The 25,740-nt window shown below is 32.7% G+C and overlaps 1 protein-coding gene across 4 annotated transcripts in view; it reads right to left on the bottom strand.

Annotated features, from left to right (window-relative positions):
* LOC127723031 (MAM and LDL-receptor class A domain-containing protein 2-like) overlaps positions 1-25,740 on the bottom strand; it is an 87,844-nt gene that overhangs the window by 19,952 nt on the left and 42,152 nt on the right. For all 4 annotated transcript variants that reach the window (XR_007991809.1, XM_052229445.1, XM_052229443.1 and 1 more), the window contains exons 14-24: positions 24,664-24,773; positions 23,185-23,300; positions 17,872-18,026; positions 16,739-16,852; positions 16,147-16,238; positions 11,207-11,339; positions 7,607-7,782; positions 6,246-6,327; positions 3,633-3,707; positions 2,550-2,638; positions 1,009-1,138 (exon numbers count right to left, since the gene is read on the bottom strand). Coding sequence is in view for 3 of the 4 variants with exons in the window: in XM_052229445.1 (XP_052085405.1) it covers positions 1,009-1,138; positions 2,550-2,638; positions 3,633-3,707; positions 6,246-6,327; positions 7,607-7,782; positions 11,207-11,339; positions 16,147-16,238; positions 16,739-16,852; positions 17,872-18,026; positions 23,185-23,300; positions 24,664-24,773 (1,272 nt within the window). In the remaining variant the exon portion in view is untranslated. The remainder of the gene's footprint in view (positions 1-1,008; positions 1,139-2,549; positions 2,639-3,632; positions 3,708-6,245; positions 6,328-7,606; positions 7,783-11,206; positions 11,340-16,146; positions 16,239-16,738; positions 16,853-17,871; positions 18,027-23,184; positions 23,301-24,663; positions 24,774-25,740) is intronic.

Raw genomic sequence — 25,740 nt, 5'->3', positions numbered from 1 at the left:
TCCAATTATTGATCGTCAAAAACTTTTATATTCTTACAATATTTTTTAAAAATATTTTTTTGTTTATTTTGAGGGAGGATTGACCTTAAAAGCGTGTCGGCTTTATGCCATATTTTTCACTTGATTAAACTTCTAGATCGAATATCTAAACAACATCTGATTTTGAGATATATCTCCACCCAGAAATCACGATACAGAAGTTCATTGCTGTAGATCTTTATTTCTTTCATGTCAGTTTGGATCATAAAATATATTTCTTAACGTTCTCAAATATATTATTTCTTGCAGTTTGGTAACAATTAGCAGGGAAAATGATTTTTTATGCTTTAGTCATAATTTCGATTCGAAGTAATTTTGACCCCATGTCTGAGGATGATTTTGGTAAAAGAATATAGTTTGAAATGGAGATCATAAACAAAGCATTTAACAAGTTTTGAAATTTGTGTTGTATACGATTTTTCAACAGATTTACACTAAGTTTTTGGTGTAATTTTCTTATGTCAGTAATGTTTATGACAAGGAGTTGAAGACATTACCCATAAATATTACAAAAGTAACACAATGAAGTGTGTCCCTAAACGCAATTTTTGGTAAAAATAGGCATTGACATAAATCTGACTTTTTTATGATGATGTCAAATTGTATATGTTTAGTCTAAATTTGTCAGTCATGTTTGATGGCAATTTATCAGGTAACAATTGAACCTAAACATGATTTTGAAATTTTTTTACTGCTTTTATCAAAGCATTCTATTTTCAATGTTGATTAACTTCTGTTTTCAGAAAAGATTGATGAAAACACCAAAACTGACAACAGCAACTAGCAACAAAAAAACTTACAATGACCTTTGGTGAAAGGTCAATATTGATTAGAAGTTAGGAATATAATACTAGTGATGTAATGCGAGCTTATTTACCGTTTCTATTTTGTTTTTAAGATTGTGTCAATAATTTATATTCCTGCATCACTTTTCATTCATATTTCATTAAAAACAATTATACTATTTACCATTTAATGATGAAGAAGACATCAATCTAGCAACAGAGTTGCTTCTCACTGGGGACGATACCTCTATGTACTTGTACATCACACCTTCAAAGGCAGAAGCTGGTCCTGTTTTCGAAGATGTAGTTTCCCCCTAAGTAAAATCATATATTTAAAACGATCAAGGTTTAAATCATATTTTTATCATATTACTTTGCAGACGCTATATAAATATTATGACATTTGCATATGCTGAACTCCTTTTAGACATCAGATTCAGTTTGGATTGGACGGAGTTGACGGAGAGAAGATAATTCAAGAGTTTATTTGGCAGTGCAAAATCACCTAGAACCACATGATTGCATGCTATCTATTAATCAGAATAACGGCCTTTTTCAAATGTGAAACATAGCTTAGGTTAATGACATCATTTGACTATAACGTCATCAAGGTGACATTGAAAGGGAGCTTAGTCATATATCTAACAGATTATGGAGATGAACATATTTGCTAGATTAACAATAAGAACGTGAAAAGCCTTGAACAATTATTTTCTATGGATTAGATAAAAACAAACCACACGTTATTTGCAAACATTTTTTTGGGCAAGGCCTGAGCTCTATATCAGTTATCAACATACATGTATATCAATTAAACAGTCTCCCTTGACAGAAATCTTAAACTTGGGCTATTTCATAACCGCAATAAATAGTGCTAAAGCATTCAGGTGATACAAATGCCAGAGATATTTGTGAGAATATATTAATACTTAAGAGGCAACAGTATCATATACTTTTCTAATCTTGTAAATCAATATTCAATATACAAGCCAAGTTAAAATAAACACTGGAAGAATTGCACAAACTCCAAACGAAGCTAGACCAGATTAGTGGAAAGTGTCAGTGTCTCCTGTTATGCATTCACCATCCGTAATGCGATTCAAACTCATTCTAAATTTCAATATGTTGATCCCCGACAAACACCATTACCACAAAAAAAACAAAAAAACAAAAAACAAAAAACAAACTCTAAATAAACATTTATTCTCTCATTTTTTTCATTTCGTACAAACGAAATTATTCAAACCAAATACTTTTAAATCAAAAGAAATAAAAGAAGGAGAACATTTACAAAACTAAAAAATGCTAGCTCCCACAGATGAGACAAACCCGACCAATACTTGTTACCATCCTATTTATTTTACAATATAAGGAAGGTCCCAATATAACGTACCATTTTGTTTTTTTTTTTAAAATAGGCGAAATATAACAACTAAGCAATCAAAATTCATGAGTTGAAGATAATTCAAAAACATAATAGCAAAAAAGAAAATCGAAAAAAAATCAGCAAAACACTACATAGAAATAGAATGCTCAATTATGCAACAGTGGATGAATTCATTTTGGCATGAGAATTCTAAGAATTTTATCAAATTAATAATTCAGTTTAAAACTGTGAGGTGAGAAAAAGTGTAATACTTCGTTTTAGAAAAATGGAAAGTGCCAAACAAGACATATGCATGTGTGTAATCATTATAATTACTTAAATTAGTTGCCATGACTTACATAATTAGGAGTCCAATCAAACTCGTCATCAGTAGCTTCAACCAAAAAACATGAAGCACCAACCTCAAATGTACATGCTTGGCTGCCACCTGTAAAGAAAGACAATAGCCCGGGATAGAAAAAAATGTTCATTCCGTTCGAATTAAAAATATATATTATCGATCGATGTGAAAATAAGCTATATTTTCTTTTCATGCAATATTAGCATGGTTAAGAGTAGATTTGATATAAAAACATGAACAAATGGATCTTTTACCTAGTTTAAAATTGCAATCCGGAAGCTGAAATCGAACCACGTGACTTTAAATTTTAATTTTTATCATTGGTCACACAAATGGCACCCATTATTGACTGCAGCTATGGCTACGGACCACATTGGGCTATTTAAAAGCTGATACAGAGGATCGCTAAACATCATTGGTTGATTGTCGTTTGCTTAACATTCAGAATTATATATTTCAGGACGACACTTAAACAAGGAACAATCCCTAACTGTCCTCTCTCTAAAAGTTTGATATAAACATTTGGTGTATGATTCTTTCCCCACATTATACACAAATAGATATAATACAATTTCAAACCTTTTTTGAATAGAGAAACATTGTCAAATCAAAAATCTTCCAATCTGTAAATGATTTACTTTTTTAAGTCTTTTTCTCATCTACATTTTGTCAAAGTTGAAATCGTACATGTGATGGCTTTCACGTCTTATGATAGATTAACCATGTATCCTACTCAAAGTCTTGTCAAATGAACAATCACACGTAAGATTGTTCTAAGTTTTTTTCTGGCTAGGACAATGGATGGATTTCACTTTTGATGTACCCCAAGTTTGGTACCATTTGAAATCATACCTAAGATTCTCCTAAATTTTCTTGTCTAGGACAAATAAGGATAGATTTCCTATATCCCTGACCCAATGTCTTGTCATCCCTAAATGTCCCAGAAAATGTTTGAGTATCTCTTAATTGATACTGGTTTTGCTTGAAACCATCTTGTAAGGTTCTGATCTTCAAAGATCTCACTTCAACGTTGATCAGCAGTGGGTGTACAAAGATAAACAAAGAAAGTCAATAAACATACCTGTTGGCTGAAATGTAATTGTAGTCGGCTGCGTTGTAGTTTGTGAGTTCGTTGGAGCAACTGAAGCTGGGTTGGCTGAAAAATGTAACTACCAATTTAAATCATAGGACAAACCCATTAATATATAAACTGCTGTCCCAATGCTTTTTCTAGCAAAAGTAACAAAATAAGATGCTGATTACAAATAGAAGTCTAGTCGTAAAATCCTCAGGGAAATAAAAAATGTAGTCTGATCATTCAGTTTTTGTTATGCCCCACCTAGGGGCATTTTGTTTTCGGTCTGTGCGTCCGTTCGTTCATTCGTCCGTCCGTCCGTCCGTCCGTTCGTCCGTTCGTTCGTTCGTCCGTCTGTCCCGCTTCAGGCTAAAGTTTTTGGTAAAGGTAGTTATTGATGAAGTTGAAGTCCAATCAACTTGAACTTAGTACACATGGTCCCTATGATATGATCTTTCTAATTTTAATACCAAATTGGAGTTTTGACCCCAATTTCACGGTCCACTGAACATAGATAATTATAATGCGAGTGGGGCATCCGAGTACTATGGACAAATTCTTGTTCTCTTTTATTTTTATGTCCCTATTTGTCATGTATAGCTCCTCGCATCTTCAAGTAATCATACATCCTTGGCTGGTACTTTCCCTTGCAACACACGGGTATCTCAGACACCCTTGTTGTCAAGTCAGAGACAAACAGACAAAGGACAGGGAACCAGTCTATCATACATCCTTGGCATTATTTTTTGCGGTGTTGAGCATTCTGATTGAAGGTTAACCTAGAACATCGCCACGGACGCACCAAATTTGTTAATATTATTTGCATTTACTATACTACTGTACTTGTACTTATTTTCGCGAATTATGTATTTTAAATAAGTTCGCGGGTATTAATTTTCGCGATTTTTTTTCCAAAAATAATATTAAAAAATCGTAAGAATTATAATTATTGTCTAGTGTGTCAATATGAACTGTATTAATAGCGTAAATAGCCGTTGGGTAAACTGTAATAAAAGTAAATGCGTAAATAGCCGGCGGGTAAACTGTTAGTACTGAAATGATTTCAATTTCAATTCATTCTTTTGTTATTCTTTATTTGTAAATCAATATGTTAAAACGTTGGTTATTTCAGGAGTACGACCAGCCACATTTCCGCACGTAGTAATCGTCGTGTGTATTTATTTGTGCTTGTTTTATTTTCATAAAGTCTAATTATAATTATAATTTTGTTTGTTATCAAATGATTACAGTAAAGCTTTCAAAAACATTGTCTGCTACTTTACACACATGTTTGTAAATCAATGGATAACAACAACAATAGAAAAGTCATTGTAAAATTTTAATGTCGGATAAAGGAATTTAAATTCATTGATCACATGTGACCTTTCCGAGTCTGTATATGTATCCCTGCATGGATTAAGCGTAAAAAGAAAACGAGACCAGGTGCATGGGTAAATCGTGGTTTATTTGTAATTCGGGTATAAAAGACAGCCAATTAAATACAGTCGCTTGATTTGTTCCCGACGATGTACAATAATATTGTTATTGTGCGTCTTCAGGCCAGCGAATCCCAGAATGCAGTGGCAATACTGTAACATTCACTGAAGCAATTTGACGACTCAGAAAACAGTGACAACAGTCCGGGTCAAGAGCTGACCGTCAACATTCTGGCTACCCTAGAATCACCACAGCAGCTCATTACCTGAACTTGCGGGTCATTCAACTGAGAAACCGGATTGTGACAGCAACAGAAACAGCCTTCGAAGAGTATCGACACAAACTCTTATGTACCGCTCTTTTTAAAAGTACTAACTCGCCAGATGAATTTAGGTTGGTTTGCCATGAGATGCAATCCCCGCCTTGCAAGAGTTCGATCGAGCAATTCCTAATGCAAAGACGAGATGGCTGTAACCGTGTTTAAAAGCAGCAGAATGAAAGTTTATAAAGAAATTGTGATGCCTAGGTCAACAACTTCGTCAGCAGAAGTGTGGTGATGTAGAGAGCAATATAGTACAGCCAGAACACACGGCTGGTGTATATCCCTGGCAATAGAAACTACCCTCGCTACAGAGACAGAATAATGTCTTGTCTGGCTTTGACCTCCGTCAGGAAATTTATCAGCACGACAACGCTCGACTGCACACTGCTACAGTAGACTCTCTTGTATAAAAGATTTTTACAGACCTTCTATGGCCATTCAAATCACTAGATTTGAAACCAATCAGGCATTTATGGAATTATCAAGATCTGGCCGGGCGTAGTCGACAACCAGCGCTTCAAAATTTCAAGAAATGGCATATATATATAAAATGATGTAAAATTCTACAGGACCTTATTCGGCGCTTAATTTAGTTGATGTAAAGACGGATCAGAGCTGTCTTTTTAAGGCTTATGTTTGGAAAACCAGATATTGACATTATTGTGGCGCTATCTGAATGTTTTGTATATTTTGATAAATTCCGTCATTTGCAGGAATTGTGAGTTCGGAACAATGAATATGCAAACTTTTAACTCAATATGACACTTATATCTAAAATTGAAATTGATTTTGAATATTTGAAGTAAATTCTTTTTTTTTTAACATGTTCGGGTTCTTCTTTTAAAGAGTAAACATCTTACCGCATGATCCTGGGGTTAATGAAATATCATCAATTGCAATGTCGCTTGACCAGTAAGATCCACGAACAGCTTCAATTGATATCTAAAACAAATCACAGTTCATTATGTTTTACTGGCATAAAATAGTCTATATACAACTTATTGATATTTATGTTTCGTTATGTTGCAGAAAATACTTAATAAAAGATATGATTATAATTTACTTACTTAGGACCAGGCAAATTTATTTCATGACATTACTTTGTAAAAAGGGTGCCTCTATTTGAATGCTAGAAAGCAAATATTCAATTTAAACAAAAATGTAAAAGTAAGGGAAATAAGTATCTCTGAAGATATAAGCTAAAAGAGAAAAAGTACTCCTGTTATATGTTTCACCATTAAAAGCTTTTAAAGGCTCTGGTGGAAAATTGTAGGGAGGGGATCGCTAACACAATTTAAATTAATTCCCTCAACCTTAACATGACTAAATTTCATCATCTAGAATATCAGCAAATCCAAATGTGAACAAAAAATAAGGTGCACATCATCAATGTATACACCAACCAGTCTAGAACGTTGAACGATGAATAGTTTAAGGGTTGAAAATTGTAGGAAGTAATTAAACAAAATGAGCACTCTACATAGAGAATGGAGCTGGAAATGTGTAAGATTTTCTATCTGACAAATCAGCAGCAAATCTCAAAAAAGTCCAAAAAATAAAATCTTCAATGTTTATACAAATATTCTAGAAAGTTTGATGATTGTGCATTGAAAACTGTAGTGGAGGTATTTATACAAAAAAGATACCAGTAATTGAAAGTTGCTTAAAATGAAGAAATTTCACCATCCGGAAAATCCGTAAAATTCTTTAAATGTAAACACAAAGTAATGTGTACTTTGGCAATGTTTATAAAAACATCTTTGAAAATTTGCTGATTTTGGGTTAAAAAATAAAGAAGGCGATGAGAATAATATACAGGATTTTGTGCAATCAAACGAGAACCCAATCCAATTTGAAAATAACTATGCTTGCAGAAACGAAGCTTAATGTATCAAAAGTGAATTTACTTAGTATCATGACAATCCGATATGTAGTATAGAAAATATACCAGTTTTACATTTGATTTTTGTTTTCATCCTACTGATTCCTATTGACATTTTGATTCAATAAACTTCTATTATAACAACGCACTATATTATTACATTTTCACTGGAATAAGGTCTATTTTCCTAGTGTTTGAAAAAAATGAGAAAGCAGTTTTTGGTTAAAAACTTTATGCTTATATGTGTAAAAGTCATAAAAAAATAGGGTTATACACACAAATCAAAACCCTCTTCTGTTTGCTTAAGTCCTTTATTTGAGGAAAAATTAAAAGACTTACCTTACGACCAATCATAGCAGGTACGTTGACTTCTCCTTTTATCCAAAAATTGCCCTGAGCTCCGGATCGACTCCATATATTAGACTTTGCTGTATTTTGTCCCTCAGAGTATATATTTAATGTACCCATATGAGTTCCTTTCATGTGATACCAGAATGTCATACAGTGGTCGACATCTACAAATGCATCATATCACGCAAAATTGAAATAAAGATACCAATTTATGAAAATTACAAGGAAGGTTAAGCATATGTTCATCTCTGTGATTATGCTGTAGGAGATAACTTTAGTTTAAATGTTATCAATTCATATGGATAATAAGAATGTATAGAACCGCAAGTCAATTTAACTTGAATTTTTATATACGGTAAGATAAGACATTTGTTTATCCACATTGATAATGTATGTCTTTACATTGATCAAATATGGGTGCCACATATGACTGAGGATCTGCTTACCCTTCCTGAGCGGGTTCTTTTGCTCAGTCTTTAGTTTTCTATGTTGTGTTTTGTGTACTGTTGTTTGTCTGTTTGTCTTTTTCTTTTTTAGCCATGTCGTTGTCAGTTTATTTTCGACTTATGAGTTTCAATGTCCCTTTAGTATTTTACGCCTCTCTTTTAAGGTAAAAGCTATTAATAATCAAATAATCTGTGGCGATGAAGACAAGATGAAATTGCTCGGCTACTATCTCATTGAGGACAATAGCCCTAAGATGAGATGTAGCCAAATAACTGCCTAGAGTTTGAAATACTATATATAAAAAAATGTGGTATGATTGACAATAAGACAACACTCCACCACAGATCAAATGACTATAGGTCACCGTACGGTTTTTAACAATGAAAAAAACCTATACCGCATAGTATACTATAAAATTCCCCGAAATGACATGTAAAACAATTCAAACGAAATAAACACACGGCCTTATTTATGAACAAAACAATAAACGAAAAAAAAAAACAAAACAAAAAAAAACTAGCTGTGTTGGAACCACACGAATGGCCCCGCTCGCAAATAAAGCCTGAAGCCATTTTTAGGAATGGAAATTTGAGAATGAAAGTCCGTATAACTGTTATTTTCACGATATTTTCAAAGTCCAAAGCCCGTTATTTCGGCACAAATCAGCAAAGCAGAGCAGAACTAAACGTAAACTCAATCTGTAAGTCATCATAGTAGACTCACACACTAAAGATCAGCTCAATATGTGAAGTCGTTTAGAAAAAGTCTGTATTACTCTAATTTTCACGAAGTCCAAAGCCCGCTATTTCGGCAAAAATAAGTGAAGCGGAACCAAACGTAAAATCGATCTGTAACTTATCATAGCAGTCTCACAAATTAAAATTCAGCTCAATATGTGACGGCGTATAGAAAAAAAGTCAGTATAACTGTTCGTTGCGGAATGACGGATAAGGGTAAAACTATATGTCTCCGACTACTTTGACACTTTATATCTCAATAATTTTTTTTAAAAAGAAGCTTATTTTACTAGAAATTGAAAATGAGGGTTGTTTTGGGACTTTAACTACAAAATTTAACTACACAAGAAAAAATTCTATCTCCCTACTTTGAACTTTTAATTTCTATGTAGCAACGTTCTAGAAGCTGCTGTTTATGGAATATATAACTCAATATGATATTCCAGGGCTTGCTTTTCATAATTTGGTTTTTTGAGGGAGAGCTGAAGCCATCAAGAGTGTTATGGCGGCCAACATGATTTATTTGAACGTTATGAAATATCTGTGTCAAAGATGACCATTGATATATTCAACTTTTGTCTTTTAGCCTTGAACGAATATTTCGTTCTCTATTCCTCGTTAGTGACATTACTGATGCAAATTGTTTTTTTTTTTTTTTGCAATTTTTTATTTTATCAGAAAAAAAAACCCAAGCATTGAGATACATAGATATATAAATAATTTATGATATAAGTATTAATATTAAATTTTTCAATGGCAGTCAAAAGCTAAAATGTTAGGTACTCTAAATGTATGCATATATATGGTAATTATCTACTAGATCCTACTCATCTTTTAACAAACACTCTGGAATAAATTACATGAATACGTCGAAAAAATTTAATGATGGCATTGGCCTTCTCCTCTTTCCACATGTATCTGTGTCAATACTATGATGTCGAAAATGAGAGGCACCAGGAGAGACCACCAGAGATCATTAACATATAAGGGTCAGACATGACAATTTTGGAATTAGTACTTTTATGGATTGTTCTTTGTAACTGTTTCGGTCATGGTGTTTTCTCTTTTTCTTCGATGCATAACTTCCACGGAATCCCCTCCTCCCACTCTACCTTTTTGTAACGCACAGTTTTTAACTTTTGTAGTTTGAAAATTTAAGGATTGTCATGTGTTTGGTGATGTAATCCTATCTTCTATGTGAACAGGACTAAGTGGTCAGACAATTTTAGTACTTTTGAGTAACACAACAAGTCTTACAATGTCATTATGATACAATATGCAAAAAAAAATTAAAAGTCCTATAACTTCTGCAAAAAAAAAAAATGAAATCAAAATGGCATTGTTGGTCAACTACAAATAATGGAAAGTAATCTCACTTTGTATAAAATATTTGGGCATATGGTTGCATTGAAAAAGTGTGTTTATGCTTAAATAGACCAAACAAGGATGTTATTACATTAATTTTGCCAAATCTGTCAAATAAAAAGTTCAGTACTGTGACGTCAACTATAAATGAAAACCATTTCAAAACATTTTAAAAACATTTTTAAAAAACAGTCTAAGTGACTATGAAAGCTAATGCAAATCTTTGACGTTCAAAACGTATATGCTACAATAGACCAACAAGGGTCAATGTTCGATAACTCATCCAACCAATTTCAAACATAAAGGGAGCAAATTATTAAACATTTACCACAGTAGGAATGAAGTAGAAACGCTTTTAAACCACGATCTCCTTTCACAAAAAAAAAACATATTTCGAAAACAGCCATGATAAGCTTATGTAATATTCTATACAAAGCGCAATAATCTCGTCATTCACCTAAAAATCTAACCAAAACTTTAAACAGACTATTCACAAGAGATAAAGTTACGATGCTGTTGTCAAATCATTAAAGATAGGGTCTTTGCGTCGTTTCCATTCTCAATTTTATTACCCCTACTCTACGCAACAAAATAAAGAGGAATTCAATTGCAAAAATAAAACTGAAAATATAATATCTTAAAATGCTTTGTTAGAAAGGGGGGAAGATATCAAAGAGCCAATCAAAAACTTTAAGACAAAGAAAAATAGACATTATTATAACCGAACAATATATGCCTATCAGACAAACAAAAGCCGACTTAACACTACACAGAAACTAAAGATTTAGCAACACGAATGGCACCAAAAAACGGGGTAAACTCATTTGCTCAAGCTTGTTTAGCAGTTTCAGATCTACTAGAAGAGTCCGCCCTGTCTCAATGCGGGTAGACATAGAGTTCATTTGCCTTTTCCACAAAAAGTCTTGCAACAAGTTTGTTGTAACATTTTGTCGAATTGTTTGCTACTTTGAGAGCTTTCTTTTCTGCTGTCAGATTTCTTGAAGGAGAAAGCTAAAGGCTTATTTTTTTCTTAACTTACTAGGTAGCTGTAGATTTGTAGATTTCACAGCTTTATCACCAGCCTGAATGTTTGCTCCTGTTGCCTCAATATACACATATTGATACCCTTTGTGAGCAACATCTGGTCCCGTATCGGGTGATGGTGTACCTTTCTGTTTGAAAAAAAAAATATAGAAAATAAAAGTTAATAGTATTGACGAGAAAAAAATAATTTATGTTCTGCACCGATGTTGTCTCCCTTTTTATGATTTTGAACAGTAATGAATTCACAGTGAAACATTATACAACAAATAGCAACTAAGAATATTGCATTCCAGGAAATTTTCCTATTATGTATCTCTATTTTGTATTGAATTCCTGTTTGTTGGTCAACAGGTATCATAATTCTCACAATTTCATTTTTTTGAATGAGTAATTCATGTCATTAAAAAGAAAAAAAAAGATTCCAGCAAAGACTTCCGGCATAACAATATACCCCCTTCATCATAGAAACTATCCTAACCCTTTCTTCTGTATTTGTCCTCTTTTTTATTTCGTAGCTTTTGTTTGTTCTTATTTGTTATTTTCCTGAACATGCCAATAAGTACAAAATTCGTTGTTAAAAGGCGATAACTCATAAATGTATGACCCCTTGTGTTCGGCAATTGGACATTTTTGAGGATCATGTGCTGATGATCATTTTTGCTCCTAACAATTTCTACCAATCCTATATGGTTTTTGAGATAAAAAGCAAAAACATCAAAATTAGCAAAAAAATTTACTTAAGGACAATTACCTATTAAGGGTTATCGTCTGATAATGATGATGAAAAAGAAGAAGGTAGATTCTGGGGATTTTTGTCTTATCAGATTATCTTTATAATGGATTTCCAGATATAAGGCAATTGATTGATTTTACTCCCATGTTTTACTTTTAGTCAAAGCGACAATGTTTGCTGCAAAAACAACTTTACACAAGTCTGGTTGAAATTTGTTTAGTAGTTTCAGAGAAAAGGATTCTTCAAAATTTACGACGACGACGACGACGGACGCCAAGATGGAATAAAAAGAAGATAAAAGAGTCAAATAACTCCCGGACAACAAATCAGAAAATCGTTGAAATCAAATAAAAGTTATACAGACTTTTAGTAAATAACTTAATTCAAATAAGCTATAGGCATGTAATTAGAATTTATCTAAACAACTATACCAGATATGCTCGAAAATACAATTTTTCTCCATCAAGGAAATTTGTACACACGGAAATATATGAATGTACAGTAAGTGTATTCGTTCAATGAAATCAAGAGTCCTCAAAGCCCCGAAGAAAATGACATGTAGATATGGTATGATATTAACACTGCCTTGTCCTGGAACAACACAATGAACTATTTTCCACATGTCAGATCTTAGGATGTCAGATTAACATGAAACTATTTTCAAACTCTTAAATGAAAATAATTTGTCCTATCTAATATATAGCATTTAGAGGTTGGATTTAAATATAAACGCACAGTGCACATACATCTAGGGGATAACAATCTTTAACAAACGATAGTTGTCTTCAACATATATGTTAAAACGGAAAAGAAGACCAAGGGAGGGACAATTAAAAAAAGTATTATATGAAGAACAACGATCATCACAGCAAAACAAAAACTGCTTAAGACTAGCAAATCAACCACACACTACGGAAAAGTTTTCAATTGGGCAGCATGAACCCCAGGTGCTGCAGAAGGGTTAGCAGTTTCGGAATCTTCCTAAGTCTACACAAAGTACAAATAAGTTCACTACAAGTAAACCATATCTAGGGAAACATGTGTATTTCTGATGTCTTATTGGCGTAAACTTGACATCTTCTTTTGTTATAACAATGACAGCCATCGTTGAAACTCCTGACCCTAAATAAACAAACCATGATACAACAGAGTAGAAAAAGTCAATTAAGCTCCCAATCCTTCCCTCTTTTTTTTTTAATCTTAATCAGTGGAACAAAAATAAAGCAAGTCAAATGTCTGTTATTATATGTAGTCATACCAATAACAGTCTTTAGTTTAATTTTGCTGAAAAAAAGTAAAATAACAAAAATACCGAACTCCAAACGCGGAATGGCGGTATAAATAAACAGCTGCGCCATGAGCGCATGATACGCCCGTCGTCTTGTGTGTGAATTTTTATGCAATAAGCATAAATAGTTTCTGACATACGGCGTGACATGCTAAAACCCCCCCTTTTTTTTACAAAAAACTCAATATCTCTAAAATAAAATTTTGAATCAAAACCAAAAAGTATACAGATCTTTAGATTAATATAACTAAGAAGTGTGTAAAATTTTAAGCAATAATCATAAATCGTTTTTGAGATACGGCGCGACATGTGAAAACCCCCCTTTTAAAAAAAAAAATCAATATCTCAAAAATAAAATTTTGAATCAAAACCAAAAAGTATACAGATCTTTAGATTAATATTACTAAGAAGTGTGTAAAATTTTAAGCAATAATCATAAATCGTTTTTGAGATACGGCGCGACATGTGAAAAACCCCTTCCCCTTTTTTTACAAAATACTCAATAACTCAAAATAAAATTTTAAATCATCACCAAAAAGTATACAGATCTAAAGTTTAATATAACTAGGAAGTGTGTAAAGTTTTAAGCAATAATCATAAATAGTTTTTGAGATACGGCGCGACATGTGAAAAAAAAACACACACCTGTTTTAGTTACTAAATCCCGTAACTCAAAAAGTTTTAATCTTATTATCACCAAAAAATATACAGATCGTTTGACCATCATTAGAAACAACTATGTTAAGTTCATGAAATTCGGATAAGTCATTCTCAAGTTACGGTGCGACATGTTTACGCCGGACAGACAGACGGACAGACAGACGGACAGACAGACAGACAGACGGACAGACGGACGGACGCCGGACATTTGTAAAACATAATACGTCCCGTCAAAAATTTGACGGGCATATAAAAAAGTCAACTGCACATGATACCAAACACAAATATCAAGTATGAGAGATCTCTGTCAAATAGTCTCAGAGGAATTACGATCACAAACAAACGGTTCTAAGTCTCATAAATCCCGTAAAATTGAGGCGGAAGATCCCAAATGCTGATTCAAATCACAAGTCGATGGTAAACTGACAACGACATGGCAAAAAAACGTTAAACTATCAAAAGACAAACAACAGTATACAAAGGACAACATAGAAATGAACAGATAAACACAAACCCCATTAATAATCGGGGTGGTCTCAGTTGCTCAAAACAGCAGAATCTGTTCGATTTGTGATATCTGTTGTCATGTTGTTCATGTCGGTACAAATTCGGTGATAAATCAAATACGGAAAAGAAGATGAGAGCGTGGTTACGAAGGTGGAACATAATGAAAATATAAGAGCTTGTAAATTTATGACTTTAACTTCATCACTTTGAATTCTTGGTTTACTAGCTTTCTTGTAAAGGACGACAATGTCCTTGAGGTTTAATAGCCATAAGGCTATTAAAGTAAGAGTAAAAATCGAATCAAAATGTCTGCACGATATGGTCAATTACATATCATGGCAAACAATTCCACTAAGTATGAAAACTAAAACTGACATTATCAAGTAGCTTGATTTCTGGATTGACAACATAGTTGTTACGTGTAAAGGACGTGTTTTAACAAGAAATCGGAACTCGCATGGGAACCAACTGCGTTCTCCTCCTTCCAACCTGTAACTCATTTTTGCGCTATATAAAGGATGTCCTCTCAATAAATAAAATCAAAGTTTAGTGACTATTCTGAACGTATCTGTTTAATCGAACTAAAAAAAAGGTTACAGCAGATACAGTTATGTCTGCCTCAATTCATGACAATAACGGTCGTTTGAAAACAAATCTTTATAAAAATTAAAAGATGATTTCAGTTTCCAAATTGTGAATTTTCCATTTCTATTGTAGCAACATTACAGCAGCGCCTGCATATGGAGTATATTTCTCCTCGTTGAAACGCCATTCCAGAGCTTACATTTCCTATCATGATTTCCTTGATAGACGGTTGCTGTTTACAAAGAAATTATAAAAAAGTATAACACAAATACCGAAATCCAAGGCATATTCATAAAGTCCATAAAAACTGACAAAATCAATAACTATCAATCAACGGAACAAGTGAAAAACAACTGCCATATTCCTGACTTGGTACATGCATTTTCCGAAAACAAATGTTGGGTTAAACCTGGTTTTATAGCCACCTAAACCTCTTCTTTGAATGACTGTTGTTTATGGTTCCGTTATATACTAGTAAACAAAATTGGGTGAGCAACCAAAACAAACATAATAGATTAATATGACAATAATTGGAATCCAGCATCCAAAACTGTGAAACATACATAACAGACATACCACACAACAAAACAAGAGGTCCAAGATGCTAAGTTGATGTCATCCCTTTTGAAAATTTAAGAACGCTATCAATAGTTGGTTGACCGTTATGAAACATCTGTTTCACAGATGACGACGGATATGCTCCAATTGTCGTAACCACAATCCAGTCCTTATTTCTTCGGAACTGACCTTCCGATTTGAACTTATCGACGAGTGTGCACTTACACGACCAACACGACTGGTGCGTCATATGGAGCATGATCTGCATACCATTCCGGAGCATCTTATATGACCCCCGGTTTTTGGTGGGGTTCGTAGTGCTCAGTATTTAGATTTCTTTGTTGTGTTTTGTATACTGCTGAGTGTCTTCATGTCCTTTTTTTCAGTTTTAGCCATGGCATTTTCAGTTCGTTTTTTTTTTACATGAGTTTAAATATCCCTTTGGCAACGCCTCTCTTTCACCCTCGAAAGGGATGTGGGTACAATTATTGTTGTTCAGCACATAGCCTCACCAATTTGTTGAATATAACGCTGTGACGTAAGCGTTTGAAAATAATACACAGAATGCTTTAGCTTCTGAGAGGGCACAATGTTCTTTACTTACATTCATATATTCCCAATTCAGCTGATGATTTGCCTCATTCTCAAAAATACACCTTTCTCCATATTCAAACGAACACTCGAATACTGAGGATGCTAAAATATAAATTGTTAGTGTAGCAAATTACATTGACAGTTCGTATGATATTAAAGATAAATATTCATTATAATTGTAATTTTTTGTATTGTCTATATCATTACAGGATAAAGATCTAATCTTATGTTTTTAGTTTCTGACCGGGTTCGTGTTGCTCACTGTTTAGTTTTCTGTGTAGCGTTTATAATTATTTGTTCGTCTTTCCGTAGATTTTCGTTTTTTTTTGTCATGGCGTTATGACTTTACTTCGACTGAATATTTTTAAAATGTTCCATTTGTATAGTCGGCCTCTCATAAATAAGGTCGATACGACAGTATAAAAATACATACGAAATTTCAAATCATTTCTAAAAGCAACATCTGAGTAACACACAAAACAAATACTGAAGCACAAATAGACTAAAAAATGGATTCATGAACGGTGAGACAATGTCATTGCAGTATACCACTCTTTCAATGAGTTGGTATATGAACACAAATGTATCGTTAGCATACTCACTAGTCAGTACATCGCAGTTTGTCCCTGATATACCTTGGTTACATGTACATGTATAGCCACTGGTACCCTCAAGACTATTGCACGTTCCATATACACAAGGGGCATTGACACATCCTGAGAAAAATAATAGTCACCTTTAATACATATAAAGAAAACAACTGAAAAATCTTTCAGTGCATTTTTATTACACATCTTTTCATAAATAAAAATACATTTTAAGACGGAACAACTGGTTACGACATTTAGGTAAAGAGAAAAAAAGGTTAACTGAATTGATAAAAAACAACATGTGATGCTCGCTTAAAAAAGTTTCCCTTTTACCTTTTTTTCCTTTTTTGATTCGAGCGTCACTGATGAGTCTTTTATAGACGAAAAGGGCATCTGTCGTACAAAATTAAAATCCTTGTATCTATAATGAATTTATTTCCATGGCTCATTTTGACAAGTTTTTCCTCCAGGTAACCCAAAAATTGTTATACCAGTCGACATTTATTTAACTAACATTTAAAGGACAACAACATATGACTGCGATCATATCTGCTATGTTTTAGACAAACACACTGAGTCATATTATTCATGTATAACCAATGATGTAAATGTTCAAAATTTACAATCTACAGAACTACAAATCACCCTTTCCTGGACGTATTATTCTAATTCCGTGCCAGGGACAATATGGTGAGATGAACAGTGGGAGCGGTATTCCTACTACTTCTACTCAACAGTCCCTTCGGAACAGCCAGGGACAATGAAATACGAAGTTGAAGGGCAATAAAAAAAAAACAAATGTTCCCGATAAAAGCAATTAAAAAACTTCATTTGATAAAAGCTAATAAAAATCTTCAAATTTCGTATTCGAATGATCAATGGTTTAAGAAAACAGTTGATAAGATGCTTGAAAATTGATAACATTCTCAAAAAACGTGTTTTCAATACGGATAGAATATATTTAATAAATAAATCATCGTGCTGCCTTTAAGTAAAATATCATCAAAATTTAACAAATATTGATTAACAAAAAAGTAATAACGCAGAGACATATGGACACATACAGTCTAAAGTTAAATCGTCCAAACTGCTCTACAAGGTGGAGACACAATTGAAATAAATTCATTTTTAGGGTAACTACAAACCTTTTCCAATTGATTGAACTTTAATGGAGAATCCTGTTGCAGCTGGTTTTGTTGAGAATGTGTTACTGTCAAATATAATCATCATGGCATTGCTCAACTCATCTAGTGTACTGTCCCATATCTCTGCATCCGCCACAAAGTTTGTACCACATTTCCTGTATTTTAAAAGAAATATTCAATGATAGAAAAAAAATGTGGTGCAACACTTTAGATTTTCAAACTGTTATTTTACAGAAAAATGGGCTTTAAGATTATTTTTTTTGTATGGCAAAAAACTTACAGGCCTTTTAGGAATGTTGCCTGCTTATGAACTGACCATTATTTCTAACACTAAAAGCTATTTAAAACATATCAAATACCCCAGTGTAACAAGTCTGAAAATATAGAAATGTCTCACTGATTCGTTGATAATGACAAAATTTGTTAGTTAAGCTTTTAGATCAATTTCTTACTACAGGTACATGTATAAAGAAAAAACGAAGTTATCAATGACCAAGACAATGAAGTAAATTTACCCAACAGTTGATATCCGATTTTCAAATATAAAAAAAACGATATAAAAGACAAATCAAAGAAGCAAAAATAATAGTAATTACATATACAATGCTTATTTTTTTTAAAAACCAGACGCGAGTTTCATCCGTATGAGGCTCATAAATTGAGCTCTAATATTGACAGTTGGAAGACCAAATCAATAAAAAGTTTAGGAATATTGAAAATCAAGAATTGCAAAACATAATGCCAAATCTGAAGTAGCTAATCAATACCTGTATATATATATATATATCGATATATACCTATGTGTTTCAAATTATTTTAAAAGTAGTCTTTACAGTAGATATACAGAAAATGACCGCATTAAAGATATTTTATTTCAGCACTTAACGTTTACCAAAGAACCAAGAAAATTAGCGCACAAACACACAATACAGACATAGAGTATACATAATTGATATACATATTACAATAACAAAGACATTTATTCAGACAAAATCTGTAAGAATGACTTGTGCAACTTACATATATTCTATACACTAACTATACTTGACCTATTACTAATAGTAACTGAGAGAATGACAACTTCATATAACGTTAACATTATTCATTGTGAACCATAAAATTAAAATAAGGTCAAGGTCGCTGAACCCTGTCAGACAAACCTTCCAACCATTATTTACACGCATACAGTTTCCGTATTGCTTATAATAAGGGAGAAACTAATGATATCAAGAAAATGTTACTTCGATCAATGAACAATAAATAGAATATCAAGGCTAGGTTAAACCTACCAGAAGGATATGTAAACTTGCAAAGATTCAATATCTCAAATATTGTTGTCCAACTATTCGTAATAACTAAATTAGAACGTGATAAAAAAGACTGTATATTTTTATGCTCTTTTTGAACCATGAAACTGATAAAACTGAGATAAAAGAAAACAGACATATATACTTTCGTGTTAATTTGACCTGTTGACACAATTTGAAATGCATTTCTGTTATTCAATGCTTTCTTATTTTGTGTTATATCTCGTCGTACTATTTTTAATATGTATCACCTTTGATAAGTATTTAGTATGACGATAAATTTTCACTTCTGTACTCGTATACTATGACTAACAAATGTAAAAAATGTTTCGGTACTCCTAACAACAAAATTATTATATTTAAATTAACCTGTGTACGTTACTTTATTTAACGCCATTTTGTCCTAGGTTAATGTTGTCTTTTTGACATTGATACATCTTTTTTATTTTATATTGTGTCATAGATTCAAACCTATTCGTTCAGTGTATATTTACTTGTTTTTTGTGAATATGTCTTTTTGATCGAGTAAAGCCATTTCAATTGATATTTTATTGTGTGTCTTTTTATGTTGTAATGTTACACCACTGTTTCAGGTTAGGGTGAAGGTTGGCGCCTGTTAAAACGATTAAACCCGCTGCATTTTTATGCACCTGTTTTAAGTCAGGAGCTTGTTGTTCAGTGGTTGTCTTTTGTTGGTGTGGTTCATAAGTGTTTCTCTTTTTTTATATAGATTAGACCGTTGGTTTTCCTGTTTGAATTGTTCTACACTAGTCATTTTGGGGCGCTTTATAGCTTGCTGTTTTGTATGAGCCAATAAATGATATCCATAATGCAACCAACAATACTCATTTCGGACCTTTCTGTCCTAAAAAACTATACCTTAAATCCAATTAACAATACTCACTTTGGACCTTTCTGTTCCAATAAATTATATCTCTACTCCAATCAACAATACTCACTTTAGGCCTTTGTGTTTGTTTTTATAGTGATTAGGATAATAACACAATGTTGACTGCTTTCCCCCTATTTTTGACATTTTTACCTATTATGTCTGTTTGATTTGTTCACACATCGTTGTCAAAATAATGGAATTTTATGCGACTGTCATATGAGTGAGAGGTTTAGCTAGCTTTAAAAGCAGGTTTTATCCACCATTTTCTACTTTAGAAAATGCCTGTACCAAGTCAGGAATATGGCAGTTGTTGTCCATTCGTTTGATGAGTTTGAGCTTTTGATTTTGCCATTTGATTAGCGACTTTCCGTTTTGAATTTTCCTCGGAGTTCATTATTTTTGTGATTTTACTTTTTTCGCAATAAATTAAATCTATAATTTAACCAACAATACTCACTTTGGACCTTTCTGTCCCAATAAATTATATCTATACTCAAACAAACAATACTCACTTTGAACCTTTCTGTCCCTATAAATTATATCAATACTCAAAACAACAATACTCACTTGGGACATTTCTGTCCTAATAAATTAAATCTATACTCAAAAAAACAATACTCACTTGGGACATTTCTGTCCTAATAAATTATATCTATACTCAAAACAACAATACACTCTTGGGACATTTCTGTCCTAATAAATTATATCTATACTCAAAACAACAATACTCACTTGGGACATTTTTGTCCCAATAAATTATATCTCTACACTAACCAATAATACCCACTTTGGACCTTTCTGTCCCAATAAATTATATCTCTACTTCAATCAACAATACTCACTTTGGGCCTTTCTGTCCCAATAAATTATATCTATATTCCAACCAATAATACTCACTTTGGACCTTTCTGTCCCAATAAATTATATCTATATTCCAACCAACAATACTCACTTTGGACCTTTCTGTCCCAATAAATTATATCTATACTCCAAACAACAATACTCACTTTGAACCTTTCTGTCCAAATAAATTATATCTATACTCCAACCAACAATACTCACTTTGGACCTTTCTGTCCCAATAAATTATATCTATACTCCAAACAACAATACTCACTTTGGACCTTTCTGTCCCAATAAATTATATCTATACTCCAAACAACAATACTCACTTTGGACCTTTCTGTCCCAATAAATTATATCTATACTCCAACCAACAATACTCACTTTGAACCTTTCTGTCCCAATAAATTATATCTATACTCCAACCAACAATACTCACTTTGGACCTTTCTGTCCCAATAAATTATATCTATACTCCAACCAACAATACTCACTTTGGACCTTTCTGTCCCAATAAATTATATCTATACTCCAAACAACAATACTCACTTTGGACCTTTCTGTCCCAATAAATTATATCTATACTCCAAACAACAATACTCACTTTGGACCTTTCTGTCCCAATAAATTATATCTATACTCCAACCAACAATACTCACTTTGAACCTTTCTGTCCCAATAAATTATATCTATACTCCAACCAACAATACTCACTTTGGACCTTTCTGCCCCAATAAATTATATCTCTACACTAACCAATAATACTCACTTTGGACCTTTCTGTTCCAATAAATTATATCTATACTCAAACCAACAAAACTCACTTTGGACTTTTCTATCCCAATGAATTATATCTATATTCCAAACAACAATACTCACTTTGGACATTTTTGTCCCAATAAATTATATCTATACTCCAAACAACAATACTCACTTTGGACCTTTCTATCCCAATGAATTATATCTATACACCAAACAACAATACTCACTTTGGACATTTTTGTCCCAATAAATTATATCTATACTCCAAACAACAATACTCACTTTGGACCTTTCTGTCCTAATAAATTATATCTATACACCAAACAAGAATACTCACTTTGGACATTTTTGTCCCAATAAATTATATCTATACTCCAAACAACAATACTCACTTTGGACATTTTTGTCCCAATAAATTATATCTATACTCCAAACAACAATACTCACTTTGGACCTTTCTGTCCTAATAAATTATATCTATACTCCAAACAACAATACTCACTTTGGACATTTTTGTCCCAATAAATTATATCTATACTCCAAACAACAATACTCACTTTTTACCTTTCTGTCCTAAGAACGTATACCTATCTCCAACCAACAATACTCACTTTTAACATTTCTGTCCCAATAAATTATATGTATACTTCAATCAACAATACTCGCTTTGGAACTTTTTTGTCCTGATAAAGTATACCCATACTCCAACCAACAATATAAAGATAAAGAGATGTGGTATGATTGCCAATGAGACAACTATCCACCAAAGTTCAAATGAAGTGGATTTAAGCAATTATATGCAACCGTACGGTCTTCAATAATGAGAAAAACCCATACCGTATTGTCGGTTGTAAAAGGTCCCGACATGGAAAATATGAAACTACTCAATTGAGAAAACTAACGGTCTAATTTATAACAAAACAGTATACGAAAAACTAATATGACAGACATGAACCAACGCCAACAACTGGACTACAGGCCCCTGAGTTGGGTAGGCACATAAAGAATGTAGCGCGCTCAACCCTCCCCTAATCTGGGGCAGTGGTGTAGTACAACATAACAACAAACTATAAAAATCAGTTGAAAAAGGCTTAACTCATCAGATGGATACAAATATAAATACATCTAACAAAAACACAAAGTGGACGTGGACGGGTACTTATACATCCCAAAAACAAAAAGACACTAAGTACAGATATGAGAGTACTGCCCAGTTACTGACAGCTAGTTCAAAGTCAATAACAACTTATGAAAAAAATCATGTATCTAAGACTAAAATATCAATCAGTACACATCCAACATCCAATGGATTTAGTATAAAGACGTCATTAACAGTCAGAGAAAAACATGCCCTTGTGCAATGTCAAACTATAAGTATCGACAGATTGTAGTACCGTGAAAGTACATATGTGTACTATTAAGTATGGTTTTAATTTACTGATAACAAGATCAATATTTACACCAATAAAAACAATATTCAAAGATTTAATTACAGTGTTGAATACTCACTTTGGGCCTTTCTGTCCCAATAAATTATATCTATACTCCAACCAATGATTGCATGCAGCATCAGAAGATATATCCATGTACTGTACTGAAGCTCGAACTATATTATTAGCAGTTCCCTAAAAGTAATGTAAAATATACACCACCTGGAATGCTTCAAGAAAGCTTTAAAATTAACTAACTATAATTTAATGGAACTGCATTGATTACACTAGATTGTAAATATATCAAATGGAGTACAGGCGTATACCTGTTTGAAATCAAACAATTGAAATGGAACTCTTTATTTTCAAATAGAAAACTGAAAAAGTTGGCAAATTTGGATCGTTTACCTCAGTGTATATGGTCCTTACACGTTTAATATAAAATATGGGATGTTTTTTATATTACACATTACTTATTCATACACTAACTACACTAAGTAGTTAAACGATAAAGTTTATATTGAAATTGCTCAATAAAAAAAAATGCATTTCTTAATAAAAAAATAATTATTTAATATAAAAAAAAAATAGACACACAATAACTGATTTTGTTAGGCGCAAACCGTTTGTGATCCTGAATATGCATATTCAAGTATTTCATTTAAAACAAACAAAAGAATGATAAAAGATTGCTCTTGGAAAAGTATTATCATGCATCTCTGTCCCGGCAACAGTATTTTGTAAAATATCCTGCAAATGGGTAATATTGAATCAATTCTGGTGAAGCAGAAATCTATTTGAGTACATTTTAGTCATGCTTGATAGTTTGATAGTTTGGTTTTAAGCCGATTGACAAATCTTACCTAATAAGATACACGCTGGTTTCTTTGAATAGTATTGTAATTTCACCAGTCGAAAATACTTTTTAAACTAGGTATACTCTAGATCTGTAGGATAATATGTCGGATAGTTTTAAGATCTCACCTGAAGAAAATCCTTCAATAACCAAACTCTATGTTCTTGTGTGACAATTAGCTTTACAGTTTGATTTCAAGAGGTGTCAATTCCTTGGAGTTCGGAGTTTATGTTATTTTACTTTTTTCTTAAATCTTTAGGATGTACCCTTCTCTTGTTTGTTACTTTTTGTCAGATATTTGGAATCCTCTAGTTTTATCCATGTAGTGCCAATAACAATTTTGCCCTCTAATGCTTCCACATTTTTTCAAATTTTATTACATAAAGTTTAAAAGGCCATTTTTGAAAATCTTTTGAAATCCTTGTTTTTTTCATAATTTTTAAAAGTGAAAAGATGTCAATGTTAGATGTATGAACAATCTAGAGAGGATCATTTCCCGCCAAATTTTCAATAGATTATATCTCAAAACAAGGACAAGGAACTTTCATATTTTTCTGTTTTTAAAGTTACGTTATTTTTTTATACATTTTATACATTTGTGCTATCAATTATAACAGTCATCTTTAAACATTTTCACTCTACACCAGTGGTATACTTGGTTGTAAATAAAGATTAGTGATTTCATCAGATGGCAATTCTTACCTTTATTAACCAGGTACATTCTAGCCCTGTTGGATAGTTAGCTGGATAGTTTGGTGATTGGATGAATCTTTCCTCTCCTACCCCAAGGGTGATAACACCACCACACGTTTCTATAAGAATCAATATTTATTGTTTTGTAGTCAACGCCTAACCGAATATACATTTACCCTAATATTTTTAAGATCGCTTAAATAATGTCGTTTTAATGATATTTTTTTTTCTTTTAATTGTTAATAATGTAAGTCTTTTTTCGTTTCATTGTATCGCGTATTAGCTACAAATAATCTAAAATACACAATTAAAGGATTCGTGAATCAATTTGATACACCATATGCAAATTTGCAAATATACATAAGTGTTCATGTAAGCCAAATAGCAGAAAGCCATTTGTAATGTATGAATCAAACTTTAAAGAGAATCAGATATGTCGAGTCAAATCTATGTTAAGACTCAAATCTGTCTCGTTTCCTCAGATTTATTTTGTGCCAATCTTATATTGTGTCATAGATGTCACAAATCTATGTCCTTTCTAAACTGTGTCCTTTTAAACAAGTCGTGCCCTGTCCTATGTCACCTAAGTATGTGTTGATTTAAAAATTAGTAAAACTTCATCGAGGAGCATGAAAAATGTTTTTGTCGTCATATCTTTGCTGAATACTGAACTAGTAGAGCATTTCAGAGACAACAGATTTCCTAAGAAATATTTCAGGACTCTTACACCAATCATTTGGATAAATATTCAATTCTGGCAAATCAAGCTATGGACAGTTTTAATTTTAAATTATATTGATTTTCGAGATTTGTGCCAGTCTGAATAGTCAAGCAGTTTCCAACTGATTTTCAAAGTGTTTTCTTAAACCACGGTCCCGGGTGAGGAGAAGGTTAAGAGCTCGCCATCATGTCAACCCTGTTACATTGTATTTGTACCTTGTCGTCCCAAGTCACAGCTCATTGCTGAAAGTCTTTATTATAAAAAGGACACGGATTTGAAAAAAATAATGGCCAGCAATGTGAGTGAAATGACGAAACGGGGCAAACATCGGAGAAAACACACGGATTTGAAAAAAATAATGGCCA

The sequence above is a fragment of the Mytilus californianus genome, unplaced genomic scaffold (assembly GCF_021869535.1).
Source record: "Mytilus californianus isolate M0D057914Y unplaced genomic scaffold, xbMytCali1.0.p SCAF_13, whole genome shotgun sequence".
Taxonomy (NCBI): domain Eukaryota; kingdom Metazoa; phylum Mollusca; class Bivalvia; order Mytilida; family Mytilidae; genus Mytilus; species Mytilus californianus.
Note: the sequence above shows the minus strand (reverse complement) of the source record. Positions and strands in the feature narration are given on the sequence as shown.